General features: G+C 43.8%; 2 protein-coding genes across 3 annotated transcripts in view; both read right to left on the minus strand.

Annotated features, from left to right (window-relative positions):
- The window catches only part of LOC143508934 (uncharacterized), a 4622-nt gene extending 2603 nt beyond the window's left edge, over positions 1-2019 (minus strand). For both annotated transcript variants that reach the window (XM_076997519.1, XM_076997521.1), the window contains exons 1-2: positions 1860-2019; positions 1486-1567 (exon numbers count right to left, since the gene is read on the minus strand). In XM_076997519.1, coding sequence (XP_076853634.1) covers positions 1486-1567; positions 1860-1934 — 157 coding nt within the window. In that variant the 5' untranslated portion in view covers positions 1935-2019. The remainder of the gene's footprint in view (positions 1-1485; positions 1568-1859) is intronic.
- A 9371-nt stretch (positions 2020-11390) lies between these two features.
- On the minus strand, positions 11391-13278 carry rprml (reprimo-like). The gene has a single exon (XM_076997522.1). The coding sequence runs from the start codon at positions 12970-12972 to the stop codon at positions 12628-12630; it is 345 nt and encodes a 114-aa protein (XP_076853637.1). The 5' UTR covers positions 12973-13278; the 3' UTR covers positions 11391-12627.
- Between the last annotated feature and the right edge of the window lie 7542 nt (positions 13279-20820).

The following is a 20820-nucleotide window of genomic DNA, read 5'->3' on the forward strand; positions in this document are numbered from 1 at the left end:
TGCATGAATATTGATAGATGCGATATCCACTGGCATCCACTAGATAGTGCTTTTTGTACAAATGTCTTCAGGTTGTGTGTGTGTAGGGGGGAGTGTGGTGCTTGTGAGTGTGTGTGAGTGGGGATATGTCTTATACTTGTGTAGGGGGGAGTGTGGTGCTTGTGAGTGTGGGTGAGTGGGGATGTGTCTTATACTTGTGTAGGGTTGCATATGTGGTAAGGAAGAGGAAAAACCACAAGAAGCTGTTTGAAGAAGAACATGAAGATAAAAAGAACAAACAACTCCTGTAGAGTTTAAAAGTAGCAGTAGTGGTTTTAGTTGTGGTGGTATGTAAATCAAAATAATTCTCACTGAGGCATTTGCTGTGTGTAAGCCATCTGCTGGCAACTGTGGGAGGGTCTCTCACGAACAGCTCTGAGAGGGTCTCTGACAATCAGTTCTGAGAGGGTATCTCAACGAACAGCTCTGAGAGGGTCTCTTTCGATCAGCTCTGAGAGGGTATCTCACGAACAGCTCTGAGAGGGTCTCTTACGATCAGCTCTGAGAGGGTATCTCACGAACAGCTCTGAGAGGGTCTCTTACGATCAGCTCTGAGAGGGTATCTCACGAACAGCTTTGAGAGGGTATCTCACGAACAGCTCTGAGAGGGTATCTCACGAACAGCTCTGAGAGGGTCTCTTACGATCAGCTCTGAGAGGGTATCTCACGAACAGCTTTGAGATGGTATCTCACGAACAGCTCTGAGAGAGTCCTTTCATAAACTGCTGTGAGAGGTCTCGTGAAGAGCTTGGAAAGGTCTCATGAACACATCAGAGGTGTTGTGAAAAGCTGTGAGAGGGTCTCTCATGAACAGCTGAGAGTTCTCGTGAACAGCTGTGAGGTATTATGAACAGCTGTGAGGTCTCGTGATCAGCTGTGAGAGTGTTCTCTCATTAACAGCTGTGAGAGGTCATTCACGAACAGCTGACAGGTCTCATGAACAGCTGTGCGAGGGTCTCTGGATTTCTAGAGTAGTACGGGCCTGTACATTACCCCACTCACCTTGTCCAGACTTGCCAGGTGTCAGCATGTCTGGTTATAATCCAGACACCACACATGGAATGTGTCTAAAGAAGATGAGACACACCCGTCTGGTTGTGCCCACTGCACACTCTGTGCACTTAGCTTTGTGAAATTTCACAAAGGTCTTGTTGAACCTCTCCATGAGTTCTCTCAGCCTCAATTTAGTGGAATGGCATATTCTCATCTGTTGCTCATCTGTGAGCTGGAGCATTACTTTAATGCACCTTAATGTATGTAGTTTAAATGACTTGATTTAATTTCACAGTTACCATGCCCTATATCGAACTAATAATTATGCATTTTTACTCCATTACTTACAAATATCTAATTAATATTTGTATAGAAAGGGGGTACAGAGCTCATTTTGGGGAACATTACTCCAGCTCGTGTTTGTGACTGTGAAGTGCGTGCGTGCGTGCGCACCCTCCCTGACGTGTCCTGGACGCAGAGGCGGCGCAGGTGAAGCGGCTGGCAGATGCTGGAAAAGCGTCACGGGCTGCGGGACCTGTGAAAGGCACGTGAACAGGCGCGCGAGCAATGTAACGAGGTGCAGTGATGCTCGTTTGTTTCTAGCAAACAGATCTGGGAATGTCCTCAGAATTGTTTGGACACTTTGAGAACATTTCACGCAAACTAATGGATGCCTTCACACTTCCTGTGTTTGTAGCCTCTAAGCACGTGGCCTTTTAAAACAGTGTCAGTAACGTTCTCCTGTGTTAACTAGATTTTGCTGAACGTTGCTCAACCACTGATATAAAAATGAACTGGTACATTTAGCACCTAAAGGAGGAACTCACTGTTGGTTGAACGATTTGTGTGTTCGATAAAGCATCCGACCAAAATCTCGTCTGCGCTGGATCCGTCCACGCCATTCTGTGTTTAACGTCAGTTTAAATGTTAGGCTGGTATATCTGCGCTTGTGAACTCACACCTGACCAAGTCGCCTTGGTGCTAAGACGCAAACACACGGTGCTTTCTTCTGGTGCTGTTGTAAACACTGGGGGAAATGTACACTGTAAGAAAATAGTTTAACTTGTGTGGGACGGTGTTTGCTCATTATAACAAAATGTGTTTTGCGTGCATTACGGTGTAGTGGGGGACGTTACAACAGGTTACTTTTATCTGTTAGTTCGGCTGTCTTGGCTGTGCAAGAAAAAAAATGGAAAAAGTTATGCCTTGTGCACAGCACAGCAACGCGAATAAAGTCTGTGAATCAGAGCAGGCTGCGAGTTCATCTCGGGGGTCACGCTGAGTTTTTTTGCTTGTCGAGGAGACGCCGCACAAAATGCAATTCTCCCCAACTAACATGTGCGCCGCCACGCGACTCCTTTATCTCCCTCCATCTCCATCTCCCTGAGCGCCCCCCACGCGCTGTCTGCACGCGCCCCACCCGCGCTCCTAGCAACGCTCCAAACGTAGTAATTAATCAAGCCGCGTGCGCCATAATCTGAAAGGATCGCCGCTATTTTTAAAAGCCCAGTAACTGTGTGGGCATCGCAGAACGAAAGCGAGGGGGAGGCAGCGAAGAAACTCATCTGGGGTGCATTTGCTACTGTGATCAAAACCAAAAAATTGGGAAAAATGTACATTTAGACAATGCGTTGTGTGTATGATGATGTTGACTGTTGCATTTAATCAACCCTGATTTTGACAGACTGCAGGCACTGAAATGTCTGTGGATGAAGCCCAGGGCTTCTTTGAAATTAATGTTAAGATGATATTATATTAACAAACTTCACTAACTACAAAAACATTTTTCTTTGTTCAAGCAGAAATACAGCAGAAATATCCCAATATTGGGTCAGACAGAAAGTTGGCATTTTCCCGTCTACCTAAGTTTCACTTGATCGTGCAAGTTAGGTGTATTGGATGCTGATATTTTAGGCTAAATTAATAGATATTGTATAGTTCATGTTTTGTTTAGCAAATGTCTTTAATCACTGTTGTCTATATTGTCTGGGGCTAAGATTCCACTTCATCATTTCCCTCTCAGTCACACACACACACACACACACACACGTGACACATGCATCTACTGCAGCTCTTATTGCCTCATCTCTCTGTCTGGAGTTGTTGAAAACAGACTCAGAATAAAGCAGCGTTTGAGAAACACAGTTGCAACACGGCCCAGCGTCCTACCAGAAGCCACAGAGTAGCCAAAACCCAAAGCCCTCTTCCATCGCCTTAAAGTCTTAATCTCCGCTCTGTCAGACTCCAGAGCAGTGCTGTGCTCCACAGAAGTCTTTTGTCCACCGAGGCACGGAGATGTCTACACCACCGTGACTCTGCATTATTACTGAGTTCTACATGCTCTCAATGTTCAAGTGCCAAGTTGTGCATTTGCTATGTTTCATATTATGAGTGTGCCTCTATGTTCTCTTTGTCACACGCCAACAGACCAAACACAAGTTTCCACTGGGACAGACAATAAAATTAATCTAGTCTATCCTAATCGAATCAGGCCAGGGCAGAACGGTTGCAGTTTGTCAACAGTCTGAAGTCTGGTTGCAGGTACGATCGGTTATAACATCAGTCTCCTTCATGTTATACATTTTATACAAACAAAGAACTGAATTCAGTGTAATTGCAAGGACTCAGGCCTGTTGGCTGAAAGAAAAGGTTCAAACTACTTCGGGTGCACCTCCCTGTAGACACTAATGATGACATCATGGCTGTTCTGGAATCTACACGTGCTTTTATTGGTACCTTATTGGTTAACAATAAATAAGGAATTAAAGCTTTTGCAACTGCTTACGAATAGAACTTTACAAAGGCTGTAATGATGTCACCGCATGGCTCTCGTCAATAGTGTAATTAGGATCTTATCAGTATCATGCTACTAATTTGTCTGGAAATGGCGTCAGTATATGTACTGAGTCTACGTCACTGTTCCTGTTGCACAATATTGTCTGTCTGACTTGTCGATGTGTTCGGGACTAATGAAATTTATATTAAAAACAACCCAATTCATTTATATCTGCTGTGATTCTGTATAACTGCAACATACTACAAAGGACAGACCACAAAGCTTAAACACTACACCTGTTTAAGCTTTCAGCACAAAAGTGAAAGAAAGTTCAAAGTTATTATAAGAAGGCTTAGAATGAGAGAGTCCTAGAAGATATCCTCCCCAGTCTTCACAGGGCCCAGAACTGTGGGTTAGTTGATCTGTTTAACATCATGGAGATAATGGGGCGTACAGGTCCTAGTGCCCCATGGCCCCTCTGTCCTGCCACGCTCTGCCCCTGTGTTCAGCCACAGGATCGATCAGGGCCACAGCAGGATAGCCAGACTAAAAGCGCTGGCTGAGGTCTGAGCTTGGGGGTTTCATGGGTGCTTTAGTGGAAAGTGAATTCCTGTGTATGAGTGTTCTCCCTCAACCCTCATGAGCCTGACACATGAGCTTACAGGAGTAAGATGAAGCTTCCCGTCCCAGGGCTACGTGGAGACTCTCTTAGATAATAAACACTTAATTCATATCAGAGTTGAAATATTTCTGCCCCCAGAGGTAGAGATAATTGGATGATGTGGCCACTCATCACTGAGTGTATAGTTGTGACTTTTTGACACGGACAGCCCCTCTGTTTTTTTCTGTCCCGCTTACACACACACACACACACACACAAACTAATACACACACCCTGCGGCATGTGCTCAGCTATATGGCCATTATCTCTTTTGGTTCCCATGGCAACACTAACCTGCTGCAAGACTTGGGTGGTGGTGACACTGTGTGTGTGTGTGTGGGGGGGGGGGCATGTATGTGTATAGAGGGAGAGAGAAAGTTTGTGTGTATGTGCGTGTGCGTATCTGCACTCACAAACATCTCAACATCATACACCCATATACTCAGGACTACACACATTGAAATGAAGAATGTCTTTTATGAATTCAAGCACAGAGTTCTGGTCAGAGGGTCAGATCTTCATTGTCTAATGAGTACAGTCAGAAGCACACGGATACATCAACATCACAAACACAATTCTTCTCTGTCTAATCCACACGTGTGGAGCAAAGGACAAAATAACATGTCACAAGAAATTACACAAAGCAGGTGTGCAGTCCACATTAATATTTACTCCATAAGTTATATTTACGTTAATGCATACATCTATACATACAGTACATACATATTTTCCTACATACATACACGTACACAGTTACATACATGTCAAACCATACCTATAATGCCATGGTGTATCACAAATCTGACCAAAATGAACAACACTAAGACAAAACACTCATCACTGCATGATCAGGTGCATTATGGGATATCAGTGTTGGGGTGTGGATCCTGCAGCCGTCTGCACACACTGAGCTCATGCGCATGTCAGATCTCCCTCTTTCTCTAAACCAGGGGTGCACAACATACGGCCCGCGGGCCATTTGCGGCCCACCGGCGCCTCCGTTGCGGCCCGCCGGTTGATAAATAATTTGGCCCGCCTTCTGGCTTTGTGCCTGAATTTGAACGGCGAACCAACAGTGTTGTTTTTGGTCTACTTTTGAGTGGGGCTACCGCGGGAGTTACAAGTCAACACTAAGAATCGATCGCGAAATAATACTTAATTTGTCTCCATTTCACACTCGCCCCCCCCCCCCCCCCCCGTCAACAATTTCAACTCGCCACAACTCATCACCTGACCTGACAGGGACGTTCCTCCAGAGTGTGAACTTCTCTGGACACTCACTCTGTCCATCTCCTCCCACCGACGCCTGTTGCTTCTGTCTGAGAAAGGTTCTCCACGTCTAAAGCCGCGGCTGCTTTTTTCAGGGCTTCGGTCTTTACGAACATCTTCCTTTCTTTACATAAATTTCACATTCTGTCTTGCACACACTGTCTATCTCTTGTTCTTTTCTCTCACGCCCTTTAATGTCTGTGCTGGATTGAGTTTTGTTTTTCAAACACTTCCAGATCAAAAATGCCCTGAGTGTGTAACAACACTTAAGACAATCAGGGCTGAGCTAACCAGTCAAAGAGGGATTATGGTTCTGACCATTTAAAGTGCTGTCTGCCCTGCTATGTTTCATTTTAAAATGCCACAAGAGCAAATACATTTCTTTCTGGTTACTGATGTTAGGGCATTGGGGCTGGGTTAGGCTTAATGTATTTCATATAGGTAATTACATATAATACATGTATGAAAAAGATATGAGCAAATCTATCTGATCTAATTCAGTCATCCCAAAACAAACATGTGCGTGTATGTTTATGTGTTTTGTTTATACAGAGAAAATCACAAAATGTCCATATGTGGTTGAAACAGAACAACCAGACAAATGCACTAGCACTTAGTCCTTAATATTTCATGAGATTAGCTTAAAGCACTTTGCCTCCTCTTCCCCTTTCTCTGTGTTTCTCCCTCTTTCCCTCCTCTCCCTCCCTCTTTCCCTCCTCTCCCTCCCTCTTTCTGTCCATCTTTCAGGCTGTTCTGCCCACTATAGATAGAGGAGAGGACAGGAGGAGAGAGAATAATGTGAGACCTGTCGATGCGGAGGTTGAGACAGGTGTGTGAGACGCATGTGTGAGACAGGTGTGTGAGACGCGTCTCAGATTGGTGCCATGCTCCATGGGCCTGCCTGTCGGCTGTCACTGCCTCCGCAGGGGACGGGAAAACGGGATTGTACCTCCACCCCTCCGTGGGTGACATTTCCTCCTCTTCCCTTCTCTCTCTCTGTATCCTATCGGTCCTGACACCGCTACGGCTCTGAAGGCGCTGTCTTCCTCTTCTCCACCTCTCCTCCTCTCCTCCTCTCCGCCCTGACAGCAGGCTGCAGGCATTTCAGCAGAAAAAACGCTCCCAGATAGGAACAATGCAATACAATGTAACCCTTAAACATCACTTAGTGGACTTTAATATATTTTGGGCAAGGGTGCAGGAGTTGCTTGGCAATTGCTCCTGTGCTGGGGGGGGTCGGGGCATCCAGCAGTGAACCTAGGAGCCTGGCGTATGTGTGTGTGTGTGTGTGTGTGTGTGGGGGGGGGGGGGGGGGGGGGCGTCTGGAGAAAATGGCCATCACAGTCTGCGGAAAGTTTTCGGATGACTTTTGAGAGCAATGTTTATGAATCAAGTGTAATTCAGTGATTAACTAAACAGCTCATATGTGGTGTGATATGTTAATGTAAATGTCATTGTTGTTTTCATATGATATATGTCTGTGTTTGTCCATCGTAGCCATACTCAGAGTGATGTATTGCATATTGTAGTGTTGTAGTGTTGCGTCACGTGTGTCTCTGATCAGACATCTGTAGCAGTGGAAGGGTTGAAGTCATACGCTAACGTGCAGTATATGATGATGGATAGCTCTGTTATTTTCCACACTAATATACTTAACTAAATATAAGAGCATCAGTGTGCATTTCCTAGGCCTGCATGTATTTGACAATGTCAGACATTGTCATCATCTCAAATTAACACACAAAAATAGAGCCAATAACCGTAATGTAATGATTGGTGCACCAATGACTTTGGATTGTGTGTGTGTGTGTGTGTGTGTGTGTGTGTGTGTGTGTGTGTGTGTGTGAGAGAGAGAGAGAGAGAGTACCTCTATGATGTTGCTTTGATCTCATTATATAGCTGCTGTAAAAGGGTACTCCTGACATCTGCTTGAAGAGGCTGTGGGTGGGTGTGTGTGTGTGTGTGGGGGGGGGGGGGGGGGGCTTCCTTTATTAAGGAGGATCCTGTTGAAACATGGAGCTCTGTGCTTTGTAAACCAATTACTTCCTTATTAGTCCTGCGTCCTTAAAATAATTCACTGTGTAAATTGTAAACCCCATGCATTATTCAGCCATCCATTTCAGCCCTGACGGCTCTGAGTCTCTGTGTGTGTGAGCTATTCAGCTCTGGCTCACACACCAACCGCCCCTCTCACATGCATGGCGGTGCAGAGAAAGCAGACTGCTTAAAGCCCCAACAGGTGCTCTCATCCCTCTCTTGTCTCCTCCCTCTCTCTTCCCCTCTCCTCCATGCCATCACTTCAGCAGAGTCCTTTCTGGACTGAAACGGAGCTGAGCTAAATATAGCCCACGCTACCTTGCTGCACGGGTCATCCCTCTGAACGCCTCCGCGCACGTCTGATCCCCCTCTCAGCTAAGGGGTTCGAAGGAAGACCAGAAAGGGCATGATGAGCCTTGTGGAACGTGCCATCATATTGATTAATGGTGAGGTGACCAAACAGAAACCCCATTAATACCTCGTGCCACAGGTGTTGGGCCACTGGTCAGCATGTCAGCAGTAAGGCATTAGAGCCCTTGGCAGATGATATGATCGTTCTGTGTTTGCTTTGCCAATCTGAATCTTTAGCTTTATTTCTTTAAAATGTTGTCGTTATTCCCTTTCAAGATGGTTGAGCAACTGGGCAAGCTCACAATCTGTCAGCAGTGTGTCTGTCACTTTTGTACCAGATGGTTTTTTTAAACATTCATGACTAGTGGCAAATATGCAAGCCAAAACGTTTGAGTGCTGTTGCAAACAAGCACGTCGTGGGTATTGTGCAGCAACTGAGGTGACAGAATGACTTCATATTGTATATATCAGGTCATCGCCAGTCCTGGACAGCGTGCTGGGGCAAATTGTTATTTATTACACTGCACTACCACACTTACCAAAGCTAGTAAAGAACTGATGAGCTGAATCAGGTGTGTGTATTGGACCCGGATGTGGCTTCATCAGGCACGACCACCATGCTGTATTACACAGAGCTATGAAACTGGACCTTCACACAGCTGCTAGACGGGAGGCTCCAGGTGCCAGCGGTGTCTCTTCTGGTTCCCCTCGGCACCTCTGACCTGATTCCTCATCAGGAACGCATCACAGATGGTACAGACATTCCCAAATGCCTCTCTGTCTTTGTAAAGCCATGCCCGTTGTCCAGGCGTTCTGAGCCACGTTTATTGTTTTACAACAATTTTTTGTTATGAATTTGCTACTGCACCAGTGAACATTGATGTCCCCTGGGTGCCTGCTTCTGGTTGACACTACTGTCTCATGGTTGGCACTACTGTCTCAGTCTCATAGACTGGCCCTATGAGACTGGCCCTATCCTATGAACTGTGGCCCCTGACATTTGCTCTTGTGCCAGTGTTCCCTGATATAGGCTGTGGCCCCTATGACCCCTAACACAGGATGTAGCCCCTGTGGCCCGTGACACAGGCTGAGGGCCCTGTGGCCCCTGACACAGACTGTGGCCCCTGTGGCCCCTGACACCTTTGAGGGCCCTGTGGCCCCTGATACAGTTGAGGCCCTGTGGCCCCTGATACAGGGGCCATAACCTGTGTCAGGGGCCACAGGGGCTTCAATCTGTGTCTGAGGCTACAGTGGCCCCTGACACAGGCTGTGGCCCCTGACACAGGCTGTGGCCCCTGACACAGCCTATGGCCCCTGTGGCCCCTGGGGCCTTGGCTCTTGCTGCACAGCTAGGTGAGACTACCAATCCAAAAACAAAAGAGAATTTCTGTGTAAGACCTTTAAGACTTATAATGGCATTTAACATTTAAATATATCAGAACAGAAATGTTGGATAGCAGGTGTGACAGCATGTTACACAGGCCCCACCATTTTCAAATGAATGAGAGGCAGTCAGATATCATTGAAATGTCTTTTTATTTAGGCTTTCCCAATCATAATTATAACATACATCAGGAAACAGGTGGGCAAGGTTAGCACACCACATCATTGAACATGTCACAGAAACAGACAGACATGGGTTGAAACCAGAAAGCACCTGAACACCAGGAATGAGAACACACACCAACATGAAAGTAGAAGTGAACCATAGGCAGGTCCGACCTTTGACCCAGACCAGCAGGAGGTGAATCAGGGGAAGAGGTAGCACCACTCTACAGGGCCAGGACTTGAGAAGAGTTACATAATATATATATTAAACTTAAACTTTAATTTTCAAGTCACAGTTCAAGACACAGGCAGTCCAGGACTTGTAATGTGTGACTACAAAAGTTACATACATACAAAAGTTTTTGGACAGCTGGTGTTGTGCACACAGTGTTCAGTGCAGCATAAACTCATTGATCGCATTGATTTTTTTTGGACACCAGCTGTCCAAAAACTTTAGTACTACAGAAGTGAGCCTAACATGCTCTCTGGTCAAACTCATTAACAGTTCATGCTGAGAAGTTGAATACGGAAAGACAAGTGCCAAAATCTGATGGCACAATTTGCTTCTTTTCAGCTGTGAAGAAATATTCATCTTCACGAAACAAATCGTTTTCAGTCTCACAAGCAACGATGGCGCCGTGATTTTTTATCACTTTTTCAGCATTTGTTAATTGATGGTATCCAGTTTGCCAGTAACCTAAAATAAACACATTTGTTAATTGACGGTATGCAGTTTGCCAGTAACCTAAAATAAATACCCACCTGTTGCATTCTTCTACACAACATGAATCATGAGTTTGTTGTTTATTGTTCAGTGTTGTTTTTGAATGTCATATGAAATACAAGGTAGTTGCATAATTGTCGAATGCTGAGATTTAATTAGCACACATTAAATAATTGTGTGCTAACAAGCTGTCAATTAAACATGTTTATAATATAAAGATATTATAAATAACAAAGATATTATAAATAACATAATGTGAAAAATTGACTAGAGTAATTCTCTTATAGTTCAAATGCATTTGTAATGAAAAGTGATAACATTAGCTATAGGAGTGTGTGTGTGTGTGTGTGTGTGTGTGTGTGTGTGTGTGTGTGTGTGTGTGTGTGTGTGTGTGTGTGTGTGTGTGTGTGTGTGTGTGTGGTCAGTCTTGTAAAACAGCAGACAGGTTGGTTGGTTCTGCTGAGGTTAGCACTGTTGAATCTCACAGGGAAGAAGTAAAACATCTAGTTCTACCTCTCTGTGCTGTGTCTCTCTGTGCTGTGTCTCTCTGTGCTGTCTCTCTGTGCTGTGTCTCTCTGTGCTGTCTCTCTGTGCTGTGTCTCTCTGTGCTGTCTCTCTCTGTGCTGTCTCTCTGTGCTGTGTCTCTCTGTGCTGTGTCTCTCTGTGCTGTCTCTCTCTGTGCTGTCTCTCTGTGCTGTCTCTCTGTGCTGTCTCTCTGTGCTGTGTCTCTCTGTGCTGTCTCTCTCTGTGCTGTCTCTCTGTGCTGTGTCTCACTCTGTGCTGTGTCTCTCTGTGCTGTATCTCTCTCTGTGCTGTCTCTCTCTCTGTGCTCTGTCTTTCTCTGTGCTGTGTCTCTCTCTGTGCTGTCTCTCTCTGTGTCCTTTCCCCAGAGTCTTGGCGCTTCCATCAACAGGTGTGGGACTGTTGAACACATTTAACTCATCAAGAAATTAACACAACCAACAAAGCTATTTATTCCTTCAGTCTCTTCGTTCAAGCTTTGATCTTCAGAGGCTTTATTCAGAAAGCAAACCACTTCACAGATTTCACAAATTTTAATTCAATGTTTGACATACAATACTTTATTAATGCATTAGTACATATGTTTATGAAAGAGGGCATTTTAGATTTTCAGTACTGGCAGCGTAAACATAACGTAAGCCTAAACTATCGCCCCAACAGACAAAACTGCTGCTAGCGGATAGCCTACAATTTTATTCAGCTCTACTGTGTACCAAAACAAGCAACAAGTAAACAATAAATAAATAAATATTGATAATTAATTAATTGGTTTTAAAATATAAATTACATGAGCATAACCGAAACGATATCTTCACTGGGCGCATGCTGTTCTACTTCAAGTTTAATCAGTGTTTACAAAATACTTCATGCAGCACTGAGGTTTCATCATAAAGTGCAAGACAGAAAACCACCTGACATGTACGGACCATGCTAGGGACGGGGACGGGGACACGGGACAGGGACAGGCGTCTCCGGTTAAACAACGGCCAAGAGGACAGAAGAAAACGTGCAATTGTCCCTAGCGCACGAGCGCCCTTCCCGTCGCGTGTTTTCAGGCACAGAAAATACGTTTTAACATCTTTAGGAATAAAAAAACACGTCTTCAGATGCATAGGCTACAATTACCACATTAGAATACATGCATTTTCCTGGTTTTACGCAAACAATAAAAGTTTAAAAATTACATTCTCTTTTTGCCTTTGAGGTAAAAAGGTGTAAACATTTTCACTGTAAGAGCCAAGCACCCCGAGGCGCATGGACGTAATTTTGATTTCAAAAGTGGGGGGGGACATGGATTCGTCGCTATTTAAATATTTGGTTTTAACCGTAAAAACTGGGGGGGACCAAAGCCGGCTTTTGAAAAAGTGGGGGGGACATGTCCCCCCCCCGTCCCCCCCCCCCCCCCAAAATTACGTCCGTGCCGAGGCGACATACGTAGGTTGCAAATATTTAAGATTACATATATATATACCTACGCAAAAATGTTTAAGTACAAAGAGCTACGTAAAACATTCATAAACAGCAATATATTCTCATATCTTTAGCGTGCAATTCTGTTTCAGTGACAGTCACTGTGAAGACGTTCTCGTTCAGGTTTTGTTAGCTTTTCTCGGTAAATACACACTCGAAACAAGCATGTTGCATATCTCCGCGTCGCACAACGTCAAACCAACCGGCGGTGAGCGCTCGCTTGGAGCGCGTGTTTGACTAACTAAGTCCGATCATGACTGCCTCCACGTCTTTGGACGGTCTTCGGTCTTTGACCAGAAAGTTTATCATGCTTTCTGACTTTATCATGAGGTTGCAGCCGAGGAAAAAGATCCCGAACATCACCGTGAGCGAAAGTACGCACAGTACCGCGATCTGCACCACGCGCGTGACGAACATCTTGCGCTCGTCCTGCTCGAGCACGAGGGATCCGCCGCCGTCGCTCGCCGTCACCTCGCTCGCGCCACCCGTGCAGCAATCAACCAGTGTCCCCGCGAGCGCGCGGCTGCGGTTCAGCAGGTCCGCGTGCGTAAAGACGCTGTGGTTGAAGACGGTCACGTTCATAGTGGAGGAGAAGAGCTGGAGCGAGTCGGTCACACACTCACCAAGACTTGTGTTTGTACAGCCGCTAGATGCGTCATGTGAGACGGGGGGGAAAGCAAAACTAGTCTCCTAGAAATTCACTGGGATCTACTGGTGTCCTTAACTTTATTAATCTCATATATACACAGTCCCGTTGTCTTTTTGGTGTAGTATTTCTAACAGTAGCGGATTAAATGTCCACTTAAAGACTTAAAGCGCTGGAAAAGTAACTCCGTCGGAAGCTCCGTTCTCTGTCTCCGTAGGATGAATTGGTGCAGTTCTCATAGTCTCGTCTCATAGTCTCTCTCTCTCTCTCTCCCCCCTCTCCCCCCCCCCCCCCCCCCTCTCTCTCTCTCTCTCTCTCTCTCTCTCTCTCTCTCTCTTTCTGTGTGAGAGAAAGAGCTCTGAAGAAGGCAGGATAGTCTTACTGGGGCATGGAGAACACGCTATGATTAATTCTAAGCATTCTGCGGTTTTTGACAGCACTTAAGAATAACTATAATAAGAATAACTATTCGATTTTTTACTGTGCGGTAAAGAACATTCACATTACAGCTTTAAAAGCGAATGGCGGCGAAGTCCTTCTTAAACCCACATTTCTAATAAAAGATTAGAAAGTCCGTTACAACAGACTTGATTTAATGTAGATGTCACCCTTGTCCTTCCTATTGTACTTGTTTTTAAATGAAAACTACTCAGTTAACGACCCTGATATAGTTATTGTGTAATTACAAAAAATAAATAAATACGTAGGACCGTATTGTGGCAGGCAAATGTCAGTCCAAATATATATTAATTAATATATTAAATGAAACATTAAGAATCTAGAAAAAGGTAATGTTGAAAAACAAGTGTAAACGTTAATCAAGAAATTAATTCCATTTTTCACTAGCTTTCACAATTCAGATTTTTTTTAAAATTAATTTACATTTAAATTTACATTTATGGCATTTAGCAGACGCTCTTATCCAGAGCGACTTACAAAAGTGCTACGTAGTTGCTTGGAATCTCCAAGGTAGTATAAATAGTCCTGAACACAAGGTACTCTAAGCTGGAAAAACCACTAGACGAAAGTCATATGATACCTAACAATTATGTGTATTCATATAGGATTCGCGCTAACGCCAGCTCAGTTCACTATAACGCACGCGTAGTTCACTATAACGTAAGCACAGTTCACGACCCTTCAGATGAATCCATTTCCGACAGGTGGACTCGTGTGTATTTACATGCCCTTTTAAGCCACTGAGGTGATCTGCTCAGCCAAGAAGCTAAGAAGGTGTGGCCATTCTCCACCTGGGGAGCTTTACACCATGGCTAGATTTGTTTAATCGTGACAATTAGAAAAATAGTTGAACAAAAAGATAATATTTAGCATTCATATTTCCTAAGGACTACACTGTAATTTCTGTGGTCTTTGCATGAATCTCAGTATAGGAATTTGAGTGTAAGTCTAGTGAAACTATTATGTCTGCCAGTGGTGATTCTAACATTCCTTACTTTGATTTAAATGGAAGCTCAGAAAACTCCCAAAGCAACAGTCTCACTGCACACCAGTGCTTACAGCAAATTAAAAGGAGATGGCTGCAAAAGTGATGAAATGTGATTGTTGCCCTGAGGCTAAAGATGTTCAGCATTTTTTACTAGAGACTGAAAATGTTTTCCTAAGCAAGGTAAAGGGGGGGTATTTAAATGCTTAGGGGTATTTATAATGTTTAAAGGGTGGGTATTTAAATGCATCAACGGTGGGTATTTAAATGCTTACAGGGTATTTTAATGTGTAATGGGGTAGGTGTTTGTTGATGTTGCATCAGCACCATTGAGCTCCCTGTCCCTAATCCCATCTCAGCCTGCTTTGACCTGCTTCTGTTGACCACAGTTCTGGATACTCATTCACCAAATAAACTGAACCTACCTGAACTTATCTGCGAACATCTGGGTCCCACATGTCACATTACACTCTGTATTACTACATCATCACTAGTGAGCACTCTGTATTACCACATCACAAGTAAGCACTCTCTATTAGTACATCATCACCTCATCACCAATGAGCGTTCTGTATTACATGATCACCAAAGAGCACACTGTATTAATTCATCATCACCAGTCAGCATCTTTGTATTATGAGCTCTATACATAACGTTTCTCATTTACATTTATATTTAGGGCATTTAGCAGAGTTTCTCATGTGTGAATAATTCCCCTCTTAGCTATTGCTATTTGGCATTTTCAAAGTAAATGTGTGCCTTTAAATCTATGTAATAAAAAGTCAATTTCATGCATTCTTTTCTGCCCAGTGAGGTTGAATGATCCTGACCCTTTGTCTACTCTTCATTAGCGCTCTCTTCTAGCTTCTGGGCCATGGAAAAAATAACTGCTTCCCTGTCTGAGGTGTTTGGAGGTTCAGTCTTGGAAACTGGACTGCAATCCACTGATCTAAGGCTTGTGATCAATAGATCAATAGTCTAACAGGCTAAAGCTAATATCTCCCAGTGTCTAAATATGCACCTCTTTTCCTCAATATGGACAAGGAAAAGAAACAAGCATTTGCAACTGCTGCAGTGTTATTACAGCCGAAATGTTACTGCACGGACGTCTGTTTGCTTTTGTACTTTGTTATCTTGAAGTGGGGACCAGTGAGTCATCCCTCTGTTGGATTCAGCTAATACCCTAAAGCCCTGAATGATTTCTTGAACTCCGCACACATCTACCCGTGCATTAAAGCCCTGAAGCCCTGACTGATTTCCATATACTGTATTTAAATAAAAAGCTAATTAAGCAACGTAATTCATTTTTAAACATAAATGCTCCTACGCTTTGACTGTAATCCTACAACTCCCTGGTAATTACAAAGTTTCTCTATCGTGTATTTTATAGTAATTTAAACAGGTAAATCAACTGTAAAGCTCAGTTCTCCTGGTGATAAAACTGCATTCATTGCTTAAAATAGGTGAGTACCAGTGCTTTCTGTATGGGCAACACTGTGGTAGTCTGTCTGTCATCTTGCTGCTCGTCTTTTACACTCAGCCATGTGGAACCAGGAGAAACACCTTCCAGGTGTACAGTGAGGAGCCATGGTCACTCTCAACCAGCCGTGACACTGATGCGGACACACATAAAAAAAACATCAAAACTGCTGTGACCAATAAATCCATATGAGTTTAACACCCACCACCCTGCCACTCTCATAGCCGTGTTAGGGTGTATTCATACTTGTAGTTTGGTTCCCTTGGTCCAGACCAAATAAGAATATTATATATTGTTACATTTTAGTCCTTGTTTATTTAGCATTCACAATCATTTACAATTGAACTAAAAAAAGTAAAAAAAAAATTAAAAAAAGATACAGTCTATGGGCTTAAGGCGCCTATCAGGTTTGAGTTTACCTGGTGGTATTTTTAGCAGCTGGAAACACAACAAGAGATGCTAAAATGTTTCAACGCAGCACTAGAAATTCCTCTGCTGCACATACCAAAGAAAACCCGCTGTGGGCTCCCGGGCCCTGTGCTGAAATGAACTGAGCGCATTGTTTTGCTCTACTGAACTACTGAACTCTACTGAACTCCGCCCTGTCGCCACGTTTAGTGCTGCATCTTATGACATCATATCCTGTGTTCGGTTCCTTCAGAACCTAATGAGTCTTGTACAGTGGACATGTGGTTAATTACTGACACCTGTCAGCTGAGACACGTGCAGAATGCACTAGTAATAATACTACCTAATAAAGTGGCCAGTGAGTATAGACACAAGCTAAGTGTTTTTAATGAAGGGCTTGGGCTGGTGGATGTATACAGTAGTGGCTCTCAAACCAGGTGCATTCTGCTGTCTAGTTTTTTTGCCAATCTAAAATACCTTATTCAGCTCATTACAGGGCATGCAGGAGTTAAATCAGGTTGTCAGGGACAAACCAAACAGAAGAGAATAGAGATCCACAAGAACTGGCAATGAGTACTGATTCAGGGAGTGGGACTGATTCAGGGAGTGGGAATGAGTACTGATTCAGGGACTGGGAATGAGTACTGATTCAGGGACTGGGAATGAGTACTGATTCAGGGAGTAGGAATGAGTACTGATTCAGGGAGTGGAAATGATTCAGGGAGTGGGAATGAGTACTGATTCAGGGAGTGGGAATGATTCAGGGAGTGGGAATGAGTACTGATTCAGGGAGTGGGACTGATTCAGGGAGTGGGAATGAGTACTGATTCAGGGAGTGGGAATGAGTACTGATTCAGGGAGTGGGACTGATTCAGGGACTGGGAATGAGTACTGATTCAGGGAGTAGGAATGAGTACTGATTCAGGGACTGGGAATGAGTACTGATTCAGGGAGTAGGAATGAGTACTGATTCAGGGAGTGGGAATGAGTACTGATTCAGGGAGTGGGAATGAGTACTGATTCACGGAGTGGGAATGAGTACTGATTCAGGGAGTGGGAATGAGTACTGATTCAGGGAGTGGGAATGAGTACTGATTCAAGGAGTGGGACTGATTCAGGGAGTGGGAATGAGTACTGATTCAGGGAGTGGGAATGAGTACTGATTCAGGGAGTGGGACTGATTCAGGGAGTGGGAATGAGTACTGATTCAGGGAGTGGGAATGATTCAGGGACTGGGAATGAGTACTGATTCAGGGAGTAGGAATGAGTACTGATTCAGGGACTGGGAATGAGTACTGATTCAGGGAGTAGGAATGAGTACTGATTCAGGGAGTGGGAATGAGTACTGATTCAGGGAGTGGGAATGAGTACTGATTCAGGGAGTAGGAATGAGTACTGATTCAGGGAGTAGGAATGAGTACTGATTCAGGGAGTGGGAATGAGTACTGATTCAGGGAGTGGGAATGAGTACTGATTCAGGGAGTGGGAATGAGTACTGATTCAGGGAGTGGGAATGAGTACTGATTCAGGGAGTGGGAATGAGTACTGATTCAGGGAGTGGGAATGAGTACTGATTCAGGGACTGTGAATGAGACCTCAATCAAGAACCGTAGATAAGACATAGAAATAATGCTGTAGTGTTTTGTAAATGCAAAGGATTTTTTCCATATTATTTTTTGCTAAGTTTGCAAACAGTGTTTAGTAGATACCTTTAATAGGTAAATAACTATAAATATGAATCCCAGTCCTTCCATCAAATATTTATACATCCAGTGGTTTTCAGCCATGGAGACCTGAGTGTAATTATCTGTTTCAGTGACCCACACACATACACAAGGCCATTAAAACACATTATATAAAGCCTATGTGTGTGTATGAGCAATTGACACAGATAATTCAATGGCTCTAGTTAAATGAGCAGCTCAAAGTTGGATTCAAACCCTCATTTAAAACAAATCCCTGATGCTGTCCCTCATGTGTGCTGATTGCAGGCAGACCTGTTCTCTACGCCAGCAAGCCTGTCCTCCTGCACCCCATTAATGACCTTTTCATTACTGAACATGTTTTAAAATGATTAACTAGGATCGTTCCAGGGCTAAGCATGAAAGATGCTTTAACAGTTTGCGCTCAGTAGTGGAGCCCTGTGGAGTAGTAATGGTTTTAGAATGGAATTATAGCTCTGCACTCTTTTGCACTCTTACAGGTTACTAGTCCCTTCATACACACTTTTAAGCACTCTTACAGGTTGCTTGTCTCTTCAAACACACTCTTAACACTCATACAGGGTACAAGTCCATTCAAATTCACTCCTAAGCACTCTTACAGGTTTCTAGTCGCTTCAAATACACTTTAACAGCTTTCTATCTCTCTCTTTTCCTCTCCTCCGTTGTTGTTGTTGAGAGAGATATCTCTCTCTTTTCCTCCTCCTCCGGTTGTTGTTGTTGAGAGATTGAGTGAGATTTTGATCCCCTGATGCACACTGCGTATGCCTGTAACTGTCTATACTATAAATATACTGTACAGATAGTCTACATATAGAAGTGTAGCAATGGGCTTCCAACTTGTTCCTTAGCAACAGGCAACCTGTTTGCATGGCGACAGATGGTTAGTTAAGTTATTTTGGTTGGAAAAATAGGAGGGGGGGTATTAGAGAGAGCTGGAGAGAGAGAGAAAGAGAGAGAGAGAGAGAGAGAGAGAGAGAGAGAGAGAGACCAACAGAGAAGGAGAGGGAAAGAGAGATGGACTGAGGAAGAGAGAGATGTTTCCACTTAGCTGGGGGAATTGGCAGCCTAGCAACACAATGTAAGCGAAGATGTCCCTTAGCAACCGGATAGGCATAGCCCCCACTCCTTCAGCGCTACACACACTCTTTCTCCTGCGATGACTCATACACACTGACACATTCACAAACTAGTGATACAATAAGTGACTTTTGCACCAGCTGCACCAGCTGCAGTATGTGCCGCTCGTCTCCTGGAGGTGCACGTTTCCCTCGCGCTCACCAACGCACACCACCATCTCAGCAATTATCCCAGCATCCCACAGGGACGGAGTCTGACTGGGAAGCGGCTCTAGTTCAACCACTCAGAACTGGTTTCACTAAATGTTTTTGCACAGTGACGCTTATGGTTAATGAGAGTGGACGTGTGAAATTGGAAAATGTAATTAAGTCTGAAGTTGAAGTCTGAAGAAAAATGTAATTAAGTGTGAAGTTGCGTGAAACCCTTTTTCCTTTTACTGTATTCTGCAATGGATTCCTGCAGTTTAATACTTCATAAACAATCGTTGGGGACATAAAACTTTAAATCACATTTATTTCCTAATTCAAAGGGCTTATTCTTGATTTACAGGAAAAGAAAGCACTAAAACTATAAACTATCTATTACTACCTGCAGTGCAGCCATTTAATCATGTTGTGGCTGGACTTGGTGATGCTTACAGGGGTGTACAGTAGGTTGGTTTACCTGCTAACATACAGAATGGCAGTAGAATTTCTTGAGTGAATGGATTGTGTGTGCACTTCACTGCTAAGAACTGTGATCAGAATAAGAACTGTGATTTTCTGATAAACACGATTAACTTTGGGAATTTTGTCGTAAAGTTTAGCATTGCATCCTCAACTTGAAGAAAGAGCAACTCTTGGATTTCATGTCAAATCTAAAATGCTTCGTGTCCTTTAATTTTTGTTTTGTTTTGGGTCCTTGAACTCTTTCTCAAAGGGCCAAGAAGACATATTATAGGAATAAAGCTCTAATGCCTCTACAATACAGAGAAATAGCATTATTCTGTGCTAGCCAGTAATAAAATCAACTCATAACATCACGAAGGCAGTGGGGGGGGGGGGGGGGGGGGGGGCGAGATATTTCTTCTTAAACTGCCCAATAACAAACCACTTGATAACAAGACATAGTTTTATGAAAAAAAATACTGTAGTATTTCTAATTATAATTCGAATTTTAAAATACTGTTTGTCCATTTAAATACAGCTGTTGTAATGCAACTAAGTGGCTAAGACATTGGGGCTCTTCTCCAGACCCTGAATTCACCTTCAACAAGATGACCCGGTGGAGCAGGTCTACAGTCTTCTGGGATCCCGCTCGGTTTTTTAGGCCTTCAGGAAATGCTGTTCCTAAAATGGGAGACTTCATGAGTCAGTTTTAAACCAATTTTCACACCACTTTTATTCGCCACTTTTCTGCAGACTTCTGAAGACACTGACAGTAGGACATTGACAGGTTTACTCTCTTTTACTCCTCTCTCACTCACTCACTCTCTTTTCACTCACTCTCTGCCTCATTCTCTTTCCGTCTCTTTGTGGTATTCCTGTTTCCCCCTGTGTCCTTTTCTCTCTCTCTGTTTCTCTCTTTCTCTTCTCTCTTTTCTCTCCATTTCCCTCTTTCCCATCCTTTTTATTGTCTCAGTGCTCTCATATGACTGTGTGTTGATCTTGCC

Source organism: Brachyhypopomus gauderio, chromosome 2 (assembly GCF_052324685.1).
Source record: "Brachyhypopomus gauderio isolate BG-103 chromosome 2, BGAUD_0.2, whole genome shotgun sequence".
NCBI classification, from domain to species: domain Eukaryota; kingdom Metazoa; phylum Chordata; class Actinopteri; order Gymnotiformes; family Hypopomidae; genus Brachyhypopomus; species Brachyhypopomus gauderio.